This window comes from Ambystoma mexicanum, chromosome 4p (genome assembly GCF_040938575.1).
Source record: "Ambystoma mexicanum isolate Mex_15411 chromosome 4p, UKY_AmexF1_1, whole genome shotgun sequence".
Taxonomy (NCBI): domain Eukaryota; kingdom Metazoa; phylum Chordata; class Amphibia; order Caudata; family Ambystomatidae; genus Ambystoma; species Ambystoma mexicanum.
The window spans coordinates 187,601,556-187,620,634 of record NC_090927.1 but is presented as its reverse complement, the minus strand read 5'-3'; the positions used below and the strand labels follow the sequence as shown (position 1 = coordinate 187,620,634).

At 44.9% G+C, this 19,079-nt stretch overlaps 1 protein-coding gene across 3 annotated transcripts in view; it reads left to right on the top strand.

Annotated features, from left to right (window-relative positions):
- Positions 1-19,079, top strand: part of CENPO (centromere protein O) — a 148,779-nt gene that overhangs the window by 93,006 nt on the left and 36,694 nt on the right. For all 3 annotated transcript variants that reach the window (XM_069605675.1, XM_069605677.1, XM_069605676.1), the window contains one exon: positions 16,941-17,200. In XM_069605675.1, the coding sequence (XP_069461776.1) occupies positions 16,941-17,200 (260 nt within the window). The remainder of the gene's footprint in view (positions 1-16,940; positions 17,201-19,079) is intronic.

The following is a 19,079-nucleotide window of genomic DNA, read 5'->3' as shown; positions in this document are numbered from 1 at the left end:
GAAAGTCCAAGGTGCCAAACTACATGTACACTTCAAAAGGTGTCCCACGCCAAGGGGCATTGTTCACATGGTCTCCTCAGACCCCGTGTCTCCAGGCAGGCCTCCCCTGAGGCAGGCCACCCCCCTGCAATCCACATAAGTGTGTCTCCATTCAGCAGTCTTCCTGTGCCTTATCTGCACGCCCCAGGCCCATCCATCCCACCCCCCTGTATCAAAGGCGGTTCGCGCCGGTGGATGTGCGCTGGCATGGGGGGCTGTCAGGGGCGCGAAAGGCCAAGGTGCCAAACTACATGTACACTTCAAAAGGTATCCCACGCCCAGGGGCCATCGCTCACATGGCCTCCACAGACCCCGTGTCTCCAGCCAGGCCTCCCCTTGAAGCAGGCCGCCCCCCTGCAATCCACATAAGTGTGTCTCCATTCAGCAGTCTTCCTGTGCCTTATCTGCACGCCCCAGGCCCATCCATCCCACCCCCTCTATCAAAGGCGGTTCGCACCCGGGGATGAGCGCTGGCATGGGGGGCTGTCACGGGCGCGAACGGCCAAGGTGCCAAACAGCATGTACACTTCAAAAGGTGTCCCATGCCAAGGGGCCATCGGTCACATGACCTCCTCAGACCCCGAGTCTCCAGCCAGGCCTCCCCTTGAAGCAGGCCGCCCCCCCTAATACCACGACATACATACGTCATTCATTCACAAACACACCCCAGTTTCTAATACTTTAAAAACCACTCGATATGTCTCATGAGAACATCTTAGTGCTTTGCAAGTCAACTCCTGAACGTGCTACCTAGGAACCACTGAGATCTATGCTAATCTGCTCGTCGTCGTGCTATCCGTGAACTTCTGTGACCGCTTCGAGCATACCCATCAGTGCGCTACCTGTGGCCATCCACCTTTTCTCCCGCAACATACTGCTCTGCTTGCTGAATCCAACTGTTTGTTGGTCAAGGTAAGGCCATGTATCCTGGTCATATTTCGCAGATTTTTAAATTTCTATCTATTTGCGAGTAGAGTACCCAATAGTGCTATGTTCATTGGTCTCATTGCTATTGACTTGAATTTCCATTGCTATGCTAACAATAGATCTATTTATTTTCATCTGTGTCAATTGTCATCGAATTACATCCTTCGGGGGTCCAATCTATGATGCAAGCATGTTTCCTTCTCGTGCAATACAGAACATCCAAGGGATGAGTCACATGTTCAGTTTTTAGTCACATCATTTATACATTTCTGCAACTTATGCAAATACTCAGCCGCACATAATGAACTGGTATAGTTCCTGCGACCAAAACAAACCTTGCATTGATCATTGTATGATTCATTTACTTTTGTATCAAATCTTTATTCTTGAAGATTGTATAATAATGTCGATATTTACTTTTCAGATTTATCAACAATGCCTGCCTGTTCGATTAGCGGTTGCCCTTCGAAGTCCCATGCGAAATCTGAAGGCACTACAATGCATGTTTTCCCGAAAACTGTTGATCGAATAAGAGAATGGGTCAGACATTGCGGATATCCACTGGATGAGCTGGAAAGTAGAGTCCAACAAGTCTTACAGGGCAAGAGGGGTGATCGATACCGCATCTGCAGCCGGCACTTTTCCTTGGACATGTACACAACATCTTGGGTAACAAAGAAGAATAAACGGCGAACAACACGGAAATTGCTCGAAAATGCTATTCCCACTCTATTCGTCCACATTCCGCCACCGGTGAGTCAAGTGTCCGGATTTAGCTTTAGGCCTTGCGGTAGTGTGTAGGTATCCAAACGGATTAATTGATATTGTAGGTGTTCTATCCCTTGTAATAATTTCGATATTGATATGATTGTATAGTTTTTTGAATAATGACATTTACCAATATATTCTATTTCGATTTCATAACCCACAAACGCAATGTATATATATGGGAACAGGAAACTTGTGCTGTATTGAGCATTTTACAAGTATTCTGTCGCCTTACATGGCTATTTTTAATATTGGCATTTCATTATCAATCATTAATTTGCCTTTACAACTTCTTGACTATCTCTTGAATCTGAAGCAAGAACATTCTACATCCTTGACGTGGTCGCAGTTATCAACCACTTCTAGCGCGTATCAGGTAATCTTACTAGGCTAATCCGCTACAGACCTGTTTTATGCATGTCAAGTAATATTTTTATTTTATCGTGTAATCATTTTACCGAATGTTTGGTTAGTGCTTTCCAATTGATATACACCTTAATTATCGTCCACTGGTGTTTGTTTTCGGTTATAATTAGTGTTATCCATACTAATGCAAGTACTGTCTTTCAGGGAGATGCTGAAGCGTCAGCCACATCTCCAACATTTCTAGATGTTCTTCAACAGCAGGAGGTATGGATACTGACCGCTCCATCGAGCGTCATCATCAGAGCTGGAATTCTTGTCGTTTGATTGTTCTACACAATGTTTCATTCGTGGTTAGCCGTTGATATGTACCTGTGCTGTCGACCCCAGGTGTGTGTTATGTTTTCACTATTGTAATCCTCACTAATGCAAGTACTATGTTTCAGGCAGTTGATGGAGAGTCAACCTCTGCACTTGATGCAGAGCCTGACATTCAAGTAATTCCAGGGGAAGTGGAAGCGGGACCATGCGTATACAAATCGGCGCAACAGCTTTCGGAAGTGCGCACTACATTTGCAACATCCATAGATATTCTTCAGCAGCACGAGGTATGGATAATGACAGCTCCATCATGCGTGATCATATAACGTGATCCCATTTGCTATACTTTCTTCCCTATTAACGCAAGTACTGTGTTTCAGGGAGACGACGGAGCTTCCACCACAATCACAAGATCTCATTTAGATGATGCAGATGTAAAGGAATCGTTGAAATAAGTCGATGAAATGTGATCATATTTGGATTTTCCTTGATTCTTTTGGACAATGCATCATTTGTGGTTATCTCTTTATATGTACCTGTGCCGTCGACCCCAAGTGTGTGTTGTGTTTCCAATATTGAAAAGCATACTAATGCAAGTACTGTGTTTCAGGGAGATGCGGATGCCTCCTCTCCAATACAACCATTCATGCCAGTCCATGCAGAGCCAGAGGTATGGATACTGACAGTTCCATCGAAATAGATCATCACTGGTCGAATTCTTGTCGTTTGATTGTTGCACACAATGTTTAAATCGTGTTTGGCTATTGAGATGTACCTGTGTGGTCGTCCTCACTTGTGTTTTATGCTAACAATATTTTGATACATATTAATGAAAGTACTATGTTTCAGGGAGACGATGGAGCCTCATTCCGTGCTGTCTATGCGGATACAGAAAATATAGTCGTTGCAGCGCAAGAGGAAGGGAGGACATGCGGAACCGAATCGGAGCTACAGCGTGCAGATGTTGAAGGTCGAGTCAAAAAAGTTGCAAAGAAAAAAAACCAAAAAAAGGTTAGTTACAAACAGTTCATAACTTTAAAAAAAATGTTTGTGCTGGGGACTATTTTATGTTAATTTCCAGTCAATTCTACTACACTCCATCTTGTGTTTAAACTGAACATCCCTTTTCCAATCTCTCCTCCAGTTACCCGTGGGTGTCAGAACTATACACACACAGACAGTGAAGCGAATGAGAGATGTGGCTTGCCAGACCGTGTACACTATGGAGGAACTATTAATTGAGGCGAGGCGTGTTCAGGCTCGAGATGCTCATGTCCAATGGCCAGAACATGAATTAACTGTGTTTGGAGACTACAGAAAAGTTGCATTGGACCATAGCTACAGTGCGACCGCACCACCACAGGAAGATGTTATTGAATGTATTGAAGATAGCTCTGAAGTAGTTGCAGATCAATTTACACAATCTACACCCGCCAAAAATTTGCCACCAAAAAACCTGTCGACATTGTTGTTCTCCCATCAATGTTGAAGTAATAGATGTCGAAATGACAGAGAATGAACCAGCCGCAGCATCCATAGACGCATCAGAACTTGATATCAGCGATATTACTTTCCAATGTGTTGAAATCTCCACAGCGTCACAGGCCGAAACAACGTTGACGCAGGATGGCAGTCTAATGAAAGAGAGCAAATACATTGTATTCGACAGTTGTTTGATGGAAATTATAAGTATGCTGAAATGTGTGCATTCCATTAGAGGGAAAGTATGTGGGAAGCCATTGATTAATGTGACTCGTCAAATAAAAGGCAGTAACGTCAAAATAAATGCTGCCTGTAGATTAAATCATAGGTTCTCATGGTCTGCACACCCGATGCTGGGGAAACTGCCAGCAGGCAATCTACTGTGTGCAGCTGCATCACTTTTTAGTGGCTCCAGTTTTGGAAAGTTAGAGGCTTTCTTTCAGTGTGTGGGACTCCATTTCATTTCTAAAGCGCTGTACTACATATACCAACGTGATTATCTGTTTCCGGCCATTAGTGGTGCTTGGAAAATTGAACGATTGTCTCTAGCAAGTACATTCGAAGGCAAACGATTCAGGCTAGCCGGTGATGGAGAGTGCGACAGCCCTGGATTTTCTGCCAAGTACTGCACCTACCACTTTCAGGACATGGATAGTAAGAAAATTGTGAGTTCGGTGGTCGTGCAGGTAACACAATGTACATCGTCAGTGGCCATGGAGAAACTAGGATTTATAAAATCAGTGGAATATCTACAATCAAGGGGAATGCACATCGACCTCATAGCCACGGATAGACACGTTTCAATTGCCAAGACAATGAGAGAGCAGTTCCCACATATTAAACATCAATTTGACGTATGGCATCTTGCTAAATCAATCGATAAGAAAATCTCGGCTGCAGGGGAAAAAAAAAGGTTTTGAAAGTATTTTGTAGTGGTCACATTCTATCACCAACCATCTTTGGTGGAGCTCAAAAACTTGTGAGGGGTCAGTGGAAATACTACTTGAAAAATGGCGGTCACTGATACACCACTGTACCAACGTTCACCGCTGGACAGCAAATGAACATTTCCACCAATGCGAACATGGCCCTTTCTCCCCAGAGGAGGCACGGAAGAAGAAGTGGTTGATTCCATCTTCACCGACACACAAAGCCATTGAGAAGATTGTTTTCGACAAAACTCTATCAAGAGATTTGAGAGGACTGACAGAATTCTGTCACACAGGAGATTTGGAGGTGTTCCACAATATGTGCCTAAAGTACAGGCCAAAGCGCTTGCATTTTAGCTTTCGGGGCATGAAACATCGCACTCTACTAGCGGTCTTGGCCCATAACAGCAATGTCGGACGTGAACAATCTAGGACTGGGGGTAAAGTAAGGATGCCTCGCTACACTAAGGTGTTTTCAAAACGAAGTAGACAATGGGTGATCAAACCAGTCTATGATGAAATGCAGTTCGACTTTGTGAAAGGCCTTATTGTTGCTGTGTTAGAGAAGCACAGATATGGAATTTTGGACGTTTCTGTGCAGAGCAGTGATCCATTGCCACCGAACATTGCGACTGTGCCATGCCCCCCCGAAGCACAGCTGATTGTGAAGTACAAATCCCGGTTTAAATAATTGCAATACGATTGTCTTTTTGTAAATAAATGTTATTGTACAGTGTACCTGTAACCCTAACCCCTACCTTCACCATCATGGGTGGCGAACAAGCTGGGTGTCATCTTTGAATTCTCTCTATTCACCTCACATATGTGTATGTATATATTTTTCTCATGTCTCATCTCATGTAAATGTAAATGCTGCGCACTGTTAACGGAGGGGAGGCTTGCGTATTGCAAATAATAAAACAAACAAACAATAAATCTCACTTGTAACTCAACTCCTGTGGTACTTTATACTTTCCCTGACCTTCCGCAAAAAATTAAATGTCTCAATTGGGCTGCAAAGCTCGCAGACAACGGGGACAAAATTGGGGCACTTAGAACGCGGCAGCCAAGCGGGCCGTGGCATTTGGGAGAGAAGCCAGTTCGCATTTGCACATTGAGGCGCACTACATAGACGGATTCTAAACTTCAAGTTCTCACAGATGCCTATACTACGTGATGTTGCAAATAAAGAATGCGAAGGACAGCGCCCAGATGAGGCCCACAAGTCGCACTGGAAGTATAAGGGTCTATTGTTTTTTGACCTTGAGACAGGGACCATGCCGAAAGAACTACATTTGAAGGGAGTGCGCAATAACGTAAGAGACGATAAGGAAGAAAATTCAGAAACTAGACCGAGTTTCATTTTAGTTCAGTATACGAAAAATCGTTGTCAAGAGCACGGTCCGTTTTACAGACTGCATTACGAAGAGACACAATGGAAATTTCAAATATAATGGAAGTAAATCTTTACACGCTTTTATACCGGAATGAAGATTTAATGAATGGATGCATGAATAAATGAATGAATGAAGAGCTAGGAAAAGCAAGTAAAACGTGTTCGTAGTGGGCACATGGGCATGCAGGTCCACTGGTCTCACCGATCTCGGTCCTTGGCCCAGCCACTTTTCCCTGCACTGCCTACCTGCACTACGGGACTGTCTCTGTATCCTTCAGCCCCTTCTCCCGGCATTTACATTGCACTTGCCACCAGCTGGCCCTATTATTTAATGTGTATTCAACTAACCATGTACAGCCCTTGCCCATGCGCGATCAGAAAGACACCTGGCCTAGTAGGATCGTTGTCTGTCGGCCCTTGTTCCCCACCTGCCTCGTCACGCCTAGAAACACTTGAGTATAGGCGCGTTACAAATGCCATATCATATATCATATCATTCCTCACGCATGTAGACAAACTGTCGTTTATCATTGTGTGTTTGCCTCTATTTATCTCGTTACTTTTCTCATTGATTTTAGAGACGAACATACTCCATTGAACTATCCTTGCAAGCAAATAGTTTCTGATCGGCCGTAATAAATAAAATGAGTAATATTAATGAAGTTCGGCTAGCGAGACTAATTATAATTTTTTTGTTTTCATAACAGGTATTTGATCCCATTCTGCCACTGCCATCTGACACCGGCGGATGGATTCTTCAGCAGACACCTGCAGCTTCGTGTCAACAACTTGAGCACGATCACTATATTATGGGACGATCGCCAAGGGCCCACATGCTAGAAGCTAGAAGCAACATATCAACCTTTAGGCTGGACTAGTGCCTAGTTGATGGAACAGCCTTGCGGTTCACCGTGCTTCCAAAGTGATTCTTTTTACGAAAATGAACACCCTGTGTACCATAAAGGAACAGCGCGTGACTCAAGATGAAATGGAACAGTTATTGCGGATGCAGATAAAAGAAAATAAATGGCTTCTGGAGTTCATATGGCAATTGCTGAATATTCTCTAAACATTGAATGTCAAACAAATGTACCGTGTTGCTGTTTCATTTTAAAGTACAGTTTCATATTCCGAATTGTGGCGCGCTGTGTTGTGAGTTGATCTGTGTTGGTTTCCGGGTTCTGTGTGGAGTCGTGCAGAAGACGACTGGGCGCGTTTGCCTACGCAGCACAGTAACGTCACGGAGAGAGGCGGGGAATATGAATGTTTTGATAATGTCAGGTTCAGGGGCGGGGGAATTGATTTAGTGCAGCAAAAGCAGGGCAGCCAGGGCGATGGGGGGAAAAGATAGGATTATCAGAAAATGGCGGCTCCCTGGTGCTTGTTTTCGCGTGCGTTTAATGGATGAAAACACAGGTAAGGTCCATAGGAAAGTTTTCTAAAATTGAGCCACTTAGGCTTAAAAAAACATGGCCGACCCGTAGGGACAATAAAATGTTTTACTAGACCATGCATCAATAGCAGCAGGCAGAGATGAGTGAAGGAGAAGAGGTGGTGGAAGGGAGCCTGAAAATGAGTTGAGTGTCATCCGCATAGCACTGAAAGTTGGGGCAGAGAGCAGCAAAATGCAGTGGGAAAGAAGTGACAGGTATTGGTTGAACAGCCAAGGAGAGAGGTTAGACCCCTGGGGAACACCAAAGGTAGAGAGAGAGATGGAGGAGAGGAAGGACCCAAGTTGGACCTGGGAGGGTCTATCGGAGAGGAAAAAAGTCAGCCAAGCCAGGGCCTGATCGGTGATGTCCAGGTTATTACAGAGATGGTTGCGCAGGATGACATGGTGTACTGTGTCGAATCCAGAAGAGATATCAAGTAAGATGAGGACACGGGTGTTGGAGTCAAGGTTCGAGAGCAGGTCCTCACAAATGTTCAGGAGAGCAGTTTCCATGCTTCTAACAGTTCTGAAGTCAGACTGATGGTCATGGAGACAACCAACAGATTCAGTGTGAAGATGAAGCTGGGAGATGACCAGCTTTTCCAGGAGTTTGCCCAGGAAAAGAGTGATGGAGTTTGGGCGATAGTTAGCCGGACACAGGAGTGCTTCAGGGGGGAAGGGAAGACTCCAGTGGTGAAGGAGTGGTTGCAGAAGTCAGCCAGAGCAGGAGCCAGGTTGTCAATGTGGTCCTTCATGGTTTTGGAGGAACAGGGGTGTACCTGTTTTGATGAGACTTTCATAGATCAGACTTATCTAGCAAAAATGTCTGGCGAGAACAGGGGAAAGGCAGAGAAGGCGGGAGGAGAGGTGGCCGAAGAATGGCCAGAGGAAGAGCAGGGAGTAGAGGGAGGAGGGGGAGAGGAAGAGAGCGGACAGGATGTCCTGAGTTTTAGAGATGAAATTATATGCTAGGGCCGTGCAGAGGGCCTGAGAGGGGACAGGAGTGGTAGAGACTGCAGCAGGATTGGCCATCTCCTTGCAGATTTTAAAGAGTTAGGCCAAGTTGCTATATGCCGCAGGGACCTGGGCTTGGATGTGCGCTCTCTTCTTGGTGCGGACAGAGATCCGGTATTGCCTTTGGAGCAGTCGGCGGGCCAGTTTGTCAGAGGATGTACCGGAAGCAGGCCATTTCCTCTCAGCCACCCTGCACTTGCATTTAACGGTGACGAGGCCAGAGTCGTACCAAGAGTTGCACTTGGCTTTGGGCTTCAAGCGGATCCTCATGACAGGGGCAAGAACATCAAGACTATCAGATATAGCAGAGTGGAGCATGGAAAGAGCATGCTGCACTGTAATGAGTAATGGATAATAAAGAAATCTTATGCTGTGCACAACCCCTGGGCAGCAATAAAGGATATAGCTGCAGGAAATCCTCAAACATCAGCAAGGTAAAAGGAAGGAGCACCATATAACATGAGCCCTTATTGTAATAATTTGCGGGCAACAAGGAGAAATCGTGAAACTCAGGGCCTCCTGGCAGTAGCAACTGAAATAGCTGGTGGAACCTCATAAATACTGAAGGTGTCAACTTGGTATACCACCCAGGCAAGTTGAAGCAGCCATAGGAAGCAGAAAAGGTACTCCTCGTCCACGTAAGCAAACACAGTTTATGGAATTCACACATATCTCCTAAGGCACCCCCAATAGAAAATGCCCAATACAGCCTGTGGGCACGAATTTGAACAGCGCCTATTAACAATAGAGAGCCTGGTATGAGCAGAGGAGACTCTTCCCCACTGAGTTATAACCGGGGGAGAAACAGGAGAGGTACTGAGGAAGCCTGAAGCGGTTCTGGAGCAGCGGGCGGGGGAGAAGGAAGGTAACAAAGAAACAGCCGTTGGAAGCAGACAAGAGCAGACACAGAAACTCCTGGGACAAATGGGCAAAGATGTAAACTAAATGAAAGTCCCCCTCTCAAGGGACATTAAATCCATGATGTAAGGCCAAGACCCTGCAAAGAAACAAACACAGATAGCGGTGCAGATACACTCGCCGGAGAGTTCAGACAAGATCGCAGAAATTGAAGACCCACCCACGAGGCCCTCTGATCTGCAGGACATGCTGGTGGAGATAAAGAAGGAAATTAAAGACTGCGCCATTAACCTTACCAAATCCATCTTGGAACTGAGCAAACAAGTCTCAACAATTGAATAGTAGAAGAAACAGAAACAACTTTATGCGAGCAAGGGTACGAACAAGGAGAACTAGCTAAACGAATGGATGCAGTGGAACAGCAAATGGACTGGGTGGTGGCTAGGCAAGAGGAGAGTGAAAATAGATCACAGAGATATAATATCAGACTAAGAGGCATACCAATGGTGATCCCAGATCAGGAGCTACATGATTACATCCAAGAACTATTTCACCAGGTGCTGGGCGACTCTGAGAAGGAACCAATAATTCCAGACAGGGCACACAGGATATATAATGCCTATCAATAAAATAACAATTTTTCCCCAGATATGATCACAATAGTGTTTTTCCACAGACGTGATCAAATTCATAGACTTGCGCATCACATTCTACCAGGACATGGCGCAAGCGACACTGCAGAGACAGAGGTGACTTTGTGTGGTGACAAGTTGGTTACGGGAGAAAGCAATCCGGTATAGATGGACTTTCCCCTGTGGCATAAGATTCAAATACCAGGACAAGGCGTACCACATCACAAATGACCGACTTGGTGTGTGAGGAGGGGACTAGACGACCTTCGTACTCGACATTGGAAAAGAAGGGTGATCAACGAACGGGTCCTATAAACAAGAAGGGTGGCGACAGGGGAGCCCATATCCAAAAGGGAGGGGAAAAATCCCAAAACACGAAGAATACACTTGGGACATCGGAGAATCCAATGAAATAGGAGGGGACATGGGTATGGGAAAGTGGGGAATACCACGTCTCACCAACGGTTGCCTCACCCCCACTCCCTGAAGACCCCTGACCCAGGTGATCCTCCTGCACTGGTCCACCCCCAAGGTCTGGATCCAAAGGATGGCACTTGAGAGAGAGCGATCCCTTGAGTAAGTGAGATACCCTTTGGTTTCTCACACCAGCAATCCTCAAATCTTCTCCTTCACTCTTGACATTTTCTCTCGTATAACTGCCTCTATGCCATTCCCACTCCTCTGATCTTGTCTCATCTCATAGGCTTGCAAACTTTGGGTTTTCTTTGACAGCAAACTTGACCATCAACAGTTCATTACTTCTACTGGCAAGGATTGCAAGATGTAGCTACTAAATATATGCAAGCTTTTTATACACCTCATATTGTCCTGTATTAACCTCTTGAGCTCTGCTGTTATCCTCAGACTGTGAAGGATTCTAACCGGGCGTCACACACCGGATCAGGACTCTTGCCCTTAGCCTAGGATGTAGCACTCAATTAGAATACTTTCTCTTTATTTTCTACGAATTCGAATTGAGCCGATACCAAACCCGTCTCACACCCCCTTTTACAAATACCCCGGGTCACAATGGACAATGAACCAGGCAGGTTGGTGGGAATACAATATTTATTTATTTTAATTTCAAAGAAAATCACACACTTTATATGGGGCAGCAATCACCAATGGGGTGATAAGTACAATGAAAACTACTGAAATATGCTTAGGTAACCTTCTACAAGAACATATCCAAAGCACAAATGACTAGGAACACTTTTTCAATTAGGATAGATAGCATCCAAGTTAAGGTTTCCCCCTGCAATGTTCCCTAAGCTCACAAAAGAATTCCAAGTAGATAAACAGAAGCAACACATAGTCGGGGATATGAGGCAGCAAACAAAATTAAAATCTGACCTTCCCTCACAAAATAAAAGGACTTTAAACCCTTTGCAATGGCCTAGAATGACACTCGGATTTTAACATAATTCATTATATGTGTAATTAAAAAATGATGTACATATGTTTTATCACAGTCTCAGGGATGTTATCTCACTAGCAACTATAAGGTAGGTATCACAAAAGGCATACAGTTCACAAAGCAGGTTGAATTTGAGAACACAGTGCAGTTAAATCACACATGGAAAAGTTGCATTTTTCTCTTTTTCAACTTTAAATGTCAAAAACGGGTGAAAAACACAGAATCGGAATGTGGTTTTTAGGTTGGGTGATAGATGCACATCACAGGGACAATATAGAAGTGAAAGAGTGAGTATAGCTGGAGAATTGAATGAGATTTTCAAGGTGGAATGAGGTTCGGTTTTAGGAAAATAGAGCAGTTAAAAGAGAAAATCGGTTTTAAAAAGGAAAGGCACGGTTTACTTAAACTAAATTATCTAGACTATATTGTTAAAGAAAGACACGGTACGTTCCAAGATTGATTCGCGATGTCACCCTTTTCAACCCACGTTCAGCTTTATGTGGGAATTAATTTGATTATTCCAAATATGGCTAAGGACTTATGATCTATGCAAGACAGAAATGAATAGAAAAGTGGCGCTAACGCTTGGAGATCCAGGATAAGATGCACAGAGAATTCTAACAGTCTTAAACAAGGAATCAGGGCATGGATTGGATTTCTTAGAAAATAGAACAAAGACAAAGTATCAAGATGGGGTAGACTGTGTAGCTATGCAATGGGGAAATACTCGCAATCAGCACTGGAGTTTGGGGATTTGGGCAGCCAACTGGATTCGGGACTCAAAAGGTTCTGGTCACAGGAAGACGGCTCTCCTAACAGCAAACAGCTGGGCACGTCTGGTAACTGGATGATGGCAAGAGTACAGCGGGCATGCAGGTAGGGAGCAAACGTCAGGTATGGTCACAGGATGCTTCCCCAAGTTGCCACAGCTTTCCCCCTTTGCTATTAGGATTTTAGTGGAATTTCTGGATCAATGGCCTTGCTGGGATAGGATCAGCTATGCTTGGGCCTTGCACTAGAGTCTAGAATCTTGCAAAGGTGGATCTGGAATGTCAGGATATGCAGGCGCTGGAAATTCAGGATAGAGTCTGTCTAGAGTTCTGTCAGCCTCTTATTTATAAGACATGGTGACATTAGAGGATTATACGATGGGACAGGTTTAGGCTGGGCATGCCTCTAACAACTGGATTGGTCAGGGGTGATTGTTACCGCCTTGCTGTCAGCCAGTTAGGTTTCAGGGGCATTATGTCAGATTTATGATGTGTGATCATCCAACAGTTACTTTTGCTAATATCAGTCTTTAATTACACATTTGTAGAGTTGTGGCACTTTAACAAATTACATAGGCAGATTACATATTTCCCGCAGAGCATTGCAGTCCAATTCTCACATTTGTAGGACTTTGTTTCGTCTGTCTAATAGTTTTTTCACGGTTTTTCAATGAACCTACTTTACCTAAAATTCTATAACTTTATACATGTGTATATATAGTCATAAGGCATGTGAATTTGAATTTCAAAGTGGCATCATATACACTTTCTTCAGAATATCCGAATTGCTTCAATTTCTGTCCACAATATGCCAGTGTAGGCTAACATGTCTTGTTTGAAAGCCACAAAAATTGTACTTAAACTGTACAACTTTTACATTTCTGCACTGTCTGGTTACAGAATTAAGTCTTAAAAGTGTATTCCTCAAATAGTATTTGGAGACAGATACTACCTTTGTCCTCTAAATATGGTCATGTCTTTCCAGGCTACCACCAACTGTCTTTTCAGCCCAGAGTGGCCATAGGGGTTTCCCAGTTTGATTGAATGTTTATTGCCGCTTCCCCCACTTCACACATAGGTGTCCCAGATCCATTGTCTCAAGCTGAAGCGCAGACAAATGCCTGACGAGGATGTGATATTTCTTTCTATTGGTTCATTCAAATTTTTCAAAGGTAACCATTAACATGCATGTGTCCCAGAAATGTATGGTGGCTCCTTTTGGGGGAAAGCCTCAATTTAGCCAGCAGAAAAACCTGTTCTGGAACTTCCACAGTCCAGACACTGCATTTAATTCTTTTTTTTATTTTATTTTGTTCTGAATCAGAAGCAAGCCTTTTGAAATAAAACAACCCGTATGTGTTTCCCAGCAAAACCCCCTTTACATTGCTAGGCCAAGGCAGGGCCTTCTTTCAACATTGCACTTTTAAAACGGGCATTTTTCCTAATTTGCAAAAGCCCATTTTAGCCCATGTTGAAGTCTGCTGGGCTGACCATTTCAAAAGGTTTTCTCTTCCTTCTGACTTCCCAATATTGTTTTGCCCTAGTTAATTTCACTTATACAGCAATCTGTTCAAGACACATGTCCACTGAAATTGAGCTATGCCCTTAGATCTAGGGTTTCTTTTGAAGCAATGATTTTTGACATTTTGTAGCCCAAAAGTCAAGCATTTTTCTGTGCAGCTGAAAGTAAAGCTTCTATTGATTTTCTGGATCTGGTCTGACACAGCCTGCCATTCAGGAATAATGCTCTCTCCTGCTAAGGCACAATCTGAATATGGATGGGTATGGCAGGGCCTCACTGATAAAATCAGAGTACTGTAGAACAGATGAAAAGAGCATCATAGCAACATCATTTTAATTGTAAAATATTTCCCTTTTTCACTGGGAAACTTTGGGCTAACAGCAAAGCAGCACAGCTTTTCACTTCGCTTCTTTAGTACACACAGGAACACACCCTGGCAGCCCTTCTCGGGGTGCTCCCTGTTCCAACTTGCCCAATGGTGTTTGGCAAAACAGTGCAGCCCTCCTCTTGTAGCTGCAAAATGAGGCAGTGGTGCTCAAAGGAGCCAGTGCAGCCATTTTGCTGGTTCTGCTGAAGTATACCACAAATCTCCCACGCCCCTGATTCTTCTGAAACGTCTTGTTGCGGGAGAGTAGGGCAAAGTGAGGTTCATCAGGTGGAGTCATTCTTCCATCATGGAGCGGTATGCCACAATCCTCCCGTTGTCTCTCGCTGGAGTATGGAGCGACACCCACAGCTTCTCTTTAGGTCTTTGTGGTGTGGAGTGAAACCCACAGATTTGTCTTTAATCTTTCCTTTCCAGGCCACCGTAGAGGTCCTCCTTGATCTCTGAATGGGCGGAACCAGTGCGAATCTAGTGAATAAATAAGAACCGGTTACTACATTCTCCCACTGTCTGCCTTCCTGGAGGGTTGACCGCAGTGGGACACACATGCATTGCAAACCTTACAGTACTTTAGACGATGAAGACCAATAATCACTCACAAGACACAGATAACTACTGGTGTTACTAGAATTTTGATTTCCGCTCCTTGGTCTGGTTCCTTTGGAAATTGTACAAGCAGACCCTGTCTCCTACTTGGTATTCCTTTTTGGTGGTTTGTAAATCATATTGAGTCTTCATCCCCTTTGCTGATTTTTCCAGATTCCGCTGAGCGTATGCAAAAGCATGTTGAAGGTGTTTTCTCAGATTCTCAGCATACTCGTGTGTTGTGGAGGCATTTATCAGTGTCTGCTCTTGTGTTCTGTAGAGCAGATGCTGAAGTAGCCCCATTCTTCGTCCAGTCATTAGCTCAAATGGAGACATCTTGGTCGCAGAAGAAGGTGTGGATCTGATGGCCATCAGGACAAGCAGTAAGCAGATGTCCCAACCTGGCCCAGAATATGCCACAAACCTTTTTAGAATGCTCACAATTGTTTTGTTGTACCTCTTAACCCCCCCACCAGAGGACAGGCGGCATGCAATGTGAAGTTTCCTTTTTACCCCAAGTATCTCCCACATCTTTGTCCTCACTTCGCTGGTGAAGTGAATACCTCAGTCTGACACAATCCTTTTTGGTAGGCCAAAACGCAAGAAGATGTGGTTGGTCATCAGGGCACCTGCTGTTTCTGCCTTGCAATTTGGGGCTGGGAGACATTCCACCCATTTGGTAAACAAGTATGCTACTGTTAACATGTACTTGTTCCCCCTAGTGGAGCGAATCACGGACCCGATTAAATCTACTTGTAAATCTGACCAAGGCAGTGTCATCCCCCTCTTCTGGAGGGGAGCTCGGTGTGTGAGTGAAGTTGGCTGAAATGTGCACACAAAAGACACCCCTTCAAGTATTGGTCGAGGTCCTGCCCCATGTGTGGCCAGTATGCAACCTCCCGCAAGATTTCTATAGAGTAGTGTGAAATCCCTGATGACCGGCTGTGGCCGCGACTTAGTACCAGGCTTTGGAATGAGGTAGGGACCACCCACTGCTCACAACCAGATATGGATCTCCTTGCCAACAACCCGTCTTGGATTCGGAACATTTTTGGACATTTCATCAACACCCTGAGGTCCTCTTTCCCAATGTAATCATTATCTGTTAGAGGAAACTTCTCAGGGTCCTCAATGTGTTGATAAGACTTCCCAATAATTGGATCCCCTTTTTGTGCCGTAATTAAATCAGCATCTGGGGTCTCCTTACTCCAATGGGCAGTTGAGTTTATTTTGAGCATTTGTCTGGGACCTAGTGACAGCAGTGACCTGGATTTCCCCCAACAGGGACTCGATCTCGAGGAGATCCCCCTGGATGGCTCTGGGTTTGGCCAGCTGATCAGCTAGGTCATTTCCAGTTTTGTCTGGCCCCTCTATTCTGGAATGACCCTTGATCTTCTTCCAATAGATGGTCATCCCACTAGAGGTGACCAGATCAATATTTTGTATTAGCTTGCCATGTTTGAACGGTTTGTTATTAGCACACAGCATGCCTCTGGTTTTCCATTTTACCAGGCGCTCCACGAACCCGTTCCGGACATAATCTGAATCAGTGATTATGACCAGTTTGTGGAGTTGGTGTTGGACGGCAGTGAGGATGGCCTGAAGAACTGCCATCAACTCCGCCACCTGACTACTACGGGGAACGATTTTGTACCCGGCGCAGGGCTCCATCCCTTAGTCATCTCCAGCCCTGAGGCATCGCCCCAATTTCTTGGGTAAAAGCCACACAGACGGATGCTAACATTTTAATTGTTTTCTAAAGTTGACCTTTAACAGCATTTAACCTCTGACCTTGGCTGCTTCAGTTAAGTTCTCAAAACATACTTATTCAGGATGCAACTGTCCAACTCTAACATGTTATGCCCTTTACCGTTTATGTTGGGTTCTAACTTATCATATTTATCCCAAATGTCCTAATAGTATCAAGCCTTCTGCATAAAATATGAACAGCACTCCTGTTCTCGACTAGTATGTGCGCAACAGAATTATAAAATACATAAATAAATGTTCATAAATAAAGTCGATGATGCAAATAATTCAACATATTTGTGATTTTTGTGGCATTTACTGTTAAGTAAAACTTGTTTTCTGTTATTTCAGGAATCAGTGGTAAAAAGACAGCGAGGGGGGTCTGCATCTGCCTCAGCACAGCCTATGAGTCCACCTACTTAGACTCATACTATGTGGACCTGATCCTGAGGCCACGTGTCCGGATAAATCACCACTCAGTCCCCCTCTTCATCCCGCTGAAGGAAATAGCTAAGAAATACCTAACAACCAACCTAAAGCGCTTCCTGTTTGTTCTCTTTGATCAATTGAATGCCTACGCGGGACGGAAATTTCAGGCTGATAAGCTTCAGGTAAAGCTCTTTGTCTTGTTACCCTTCTTTCTGTACCTCAATCCCATGCTGGCTGGAACCCAGATGCTATGTGCTTTTTGGTTCACAGCCCCTGCTCCACTGATGTACACTGATCTTGCTCTTGATAAAACAGTTCCTTGATTAAAGACTCTCTCTCCTCCCTTACTCCCCCTCTCCCCAGGATGGTATATTCTGCTGGTTTTTCCCTACTATTTAAATTCTAACTTTACTAGGAGAGTGGACTTGGAGGACAAAGCCTTATCTGTCTAAGCTCTCTCAAGGACTTCATAGACGGACCCTAGCCTTTCAACATTCATTGACTAAAAAGTGTTATAGAGTGTGCCTTTCAGACACGCTTCCTGAATCAACCTTCATCTTATCAACCCACTTGTTCCTCTCCCTCTCACTGTCTCGTGTTCTTCTCTTGCTCTGCTCATTCGTCCAATGCCACCCAATTTCTTCCCTTCTGCTTCCTACATCTTCCTCCACTGTCGCTGTTTCTCTCTCTACTGCCTCCACCCTACCTCCTTCTAACAGTCTTACTTGCACACACACACACTCACAACACCGTACCACTTGCTCTGACAAACCAAAACCTCTCCTCTCTAATTTGCCTCCACACTCCTTCATCCTCTTAATCTGCCACCTCCTCCTCTGAACTCACCCGAACAACCCACAACTTCCTGATTCTCATTGCTCTTTTCATCCTCTCCTCTCTTCTCCAATTGTGTTTGATAGTAGGATGCTGCAGGGCATAAAGTGCAAGGTAGTGATTGTTTTGTTAGCGTGGCTCCTCTCTGAATTGCAGCGGTTCTGCTGAAGAACACATCTGCTGGGGGAGTGGTGCGCAGCATGACTGGCTTTTGCTGCAGCTTTCTGCTGCTTCTGCTGCCCCTCTCTCTCTGTTTGTTGGTTCAGGGATTTACTGACGTAGAAATGTAGATACCTTGGGGCGCTGATGGGTTGTGCTCTCCCCGCTGGTCTCTCCTTATTGCTGCAGCATTGGCTCTCTTAAAATAGAGCGAGAAAACCTGGCCAGAATTTGTGTTAAGGGGCATGGGGTGATGCAAGTTGGTACTGCCCAGGTATGAACCGGCACTTGGGTAGGGGACAGGTATGGGGACCCTCTCAACTGCCACAGTCCCTGTTGACCACCTCAGGGCACAATTACTGTAGCAGTGTCTACCTGGGTCTCCAGAAGAAAAACCTCCAAAAGCTTCAGTTGGTTCAAAACAGAGTGTTTCTGTTGGTTGGGGTTCTTAAGAAGAATCAGCATATCTACACATAGGAAAACCTAGTTGGCTTCCAATCGCTGATAAAAATGAAACTCCAGCTACAGTGGAAGGCCCATATGGCTTGGTTACCTGCAAGATTATGCCATACTTTAAAACTCCACTAGATCACATCTTCCACTGAAAAGAGAGTACTACTTTCTAGAGTAGCACTGGGAAGTGGTGCAGGAAATGCCTACAGGCTTGGTGGTCTGGAATTCTATGCCACTGGCCCTGTGCCTGACAGGCTTAGGGTTGGTGTTCTGGAATTCTATGCCACTGGCCCTGTGCCTGACAGGCTTAGGGTTGGTGTTCTGGAATTCTATGCCACTGGCCCTGTGCCTGACAGGCTTAGGGTTGGTGTTCTGGAATTCTATGCCACTGGCCCTGTGCCTGACAGGCTTAGGGTTGGTGGTCTAGAATTCTATGCCGCTGGCCCTGTGCCTGATAGGCTTGGGGTTGGTGGTCTGGAATTGTATCCCGCTGGCCCTGTGCCTGACAGGCTTGGGGTTGGTGGTATGGAATTCTATGCCGCTGTCCCTGTGCCTGGCAGGCTTGGGGTTGGTGGTATGGTATTTCTATGCTACAGGGCCTGTTCCTGACAGTCT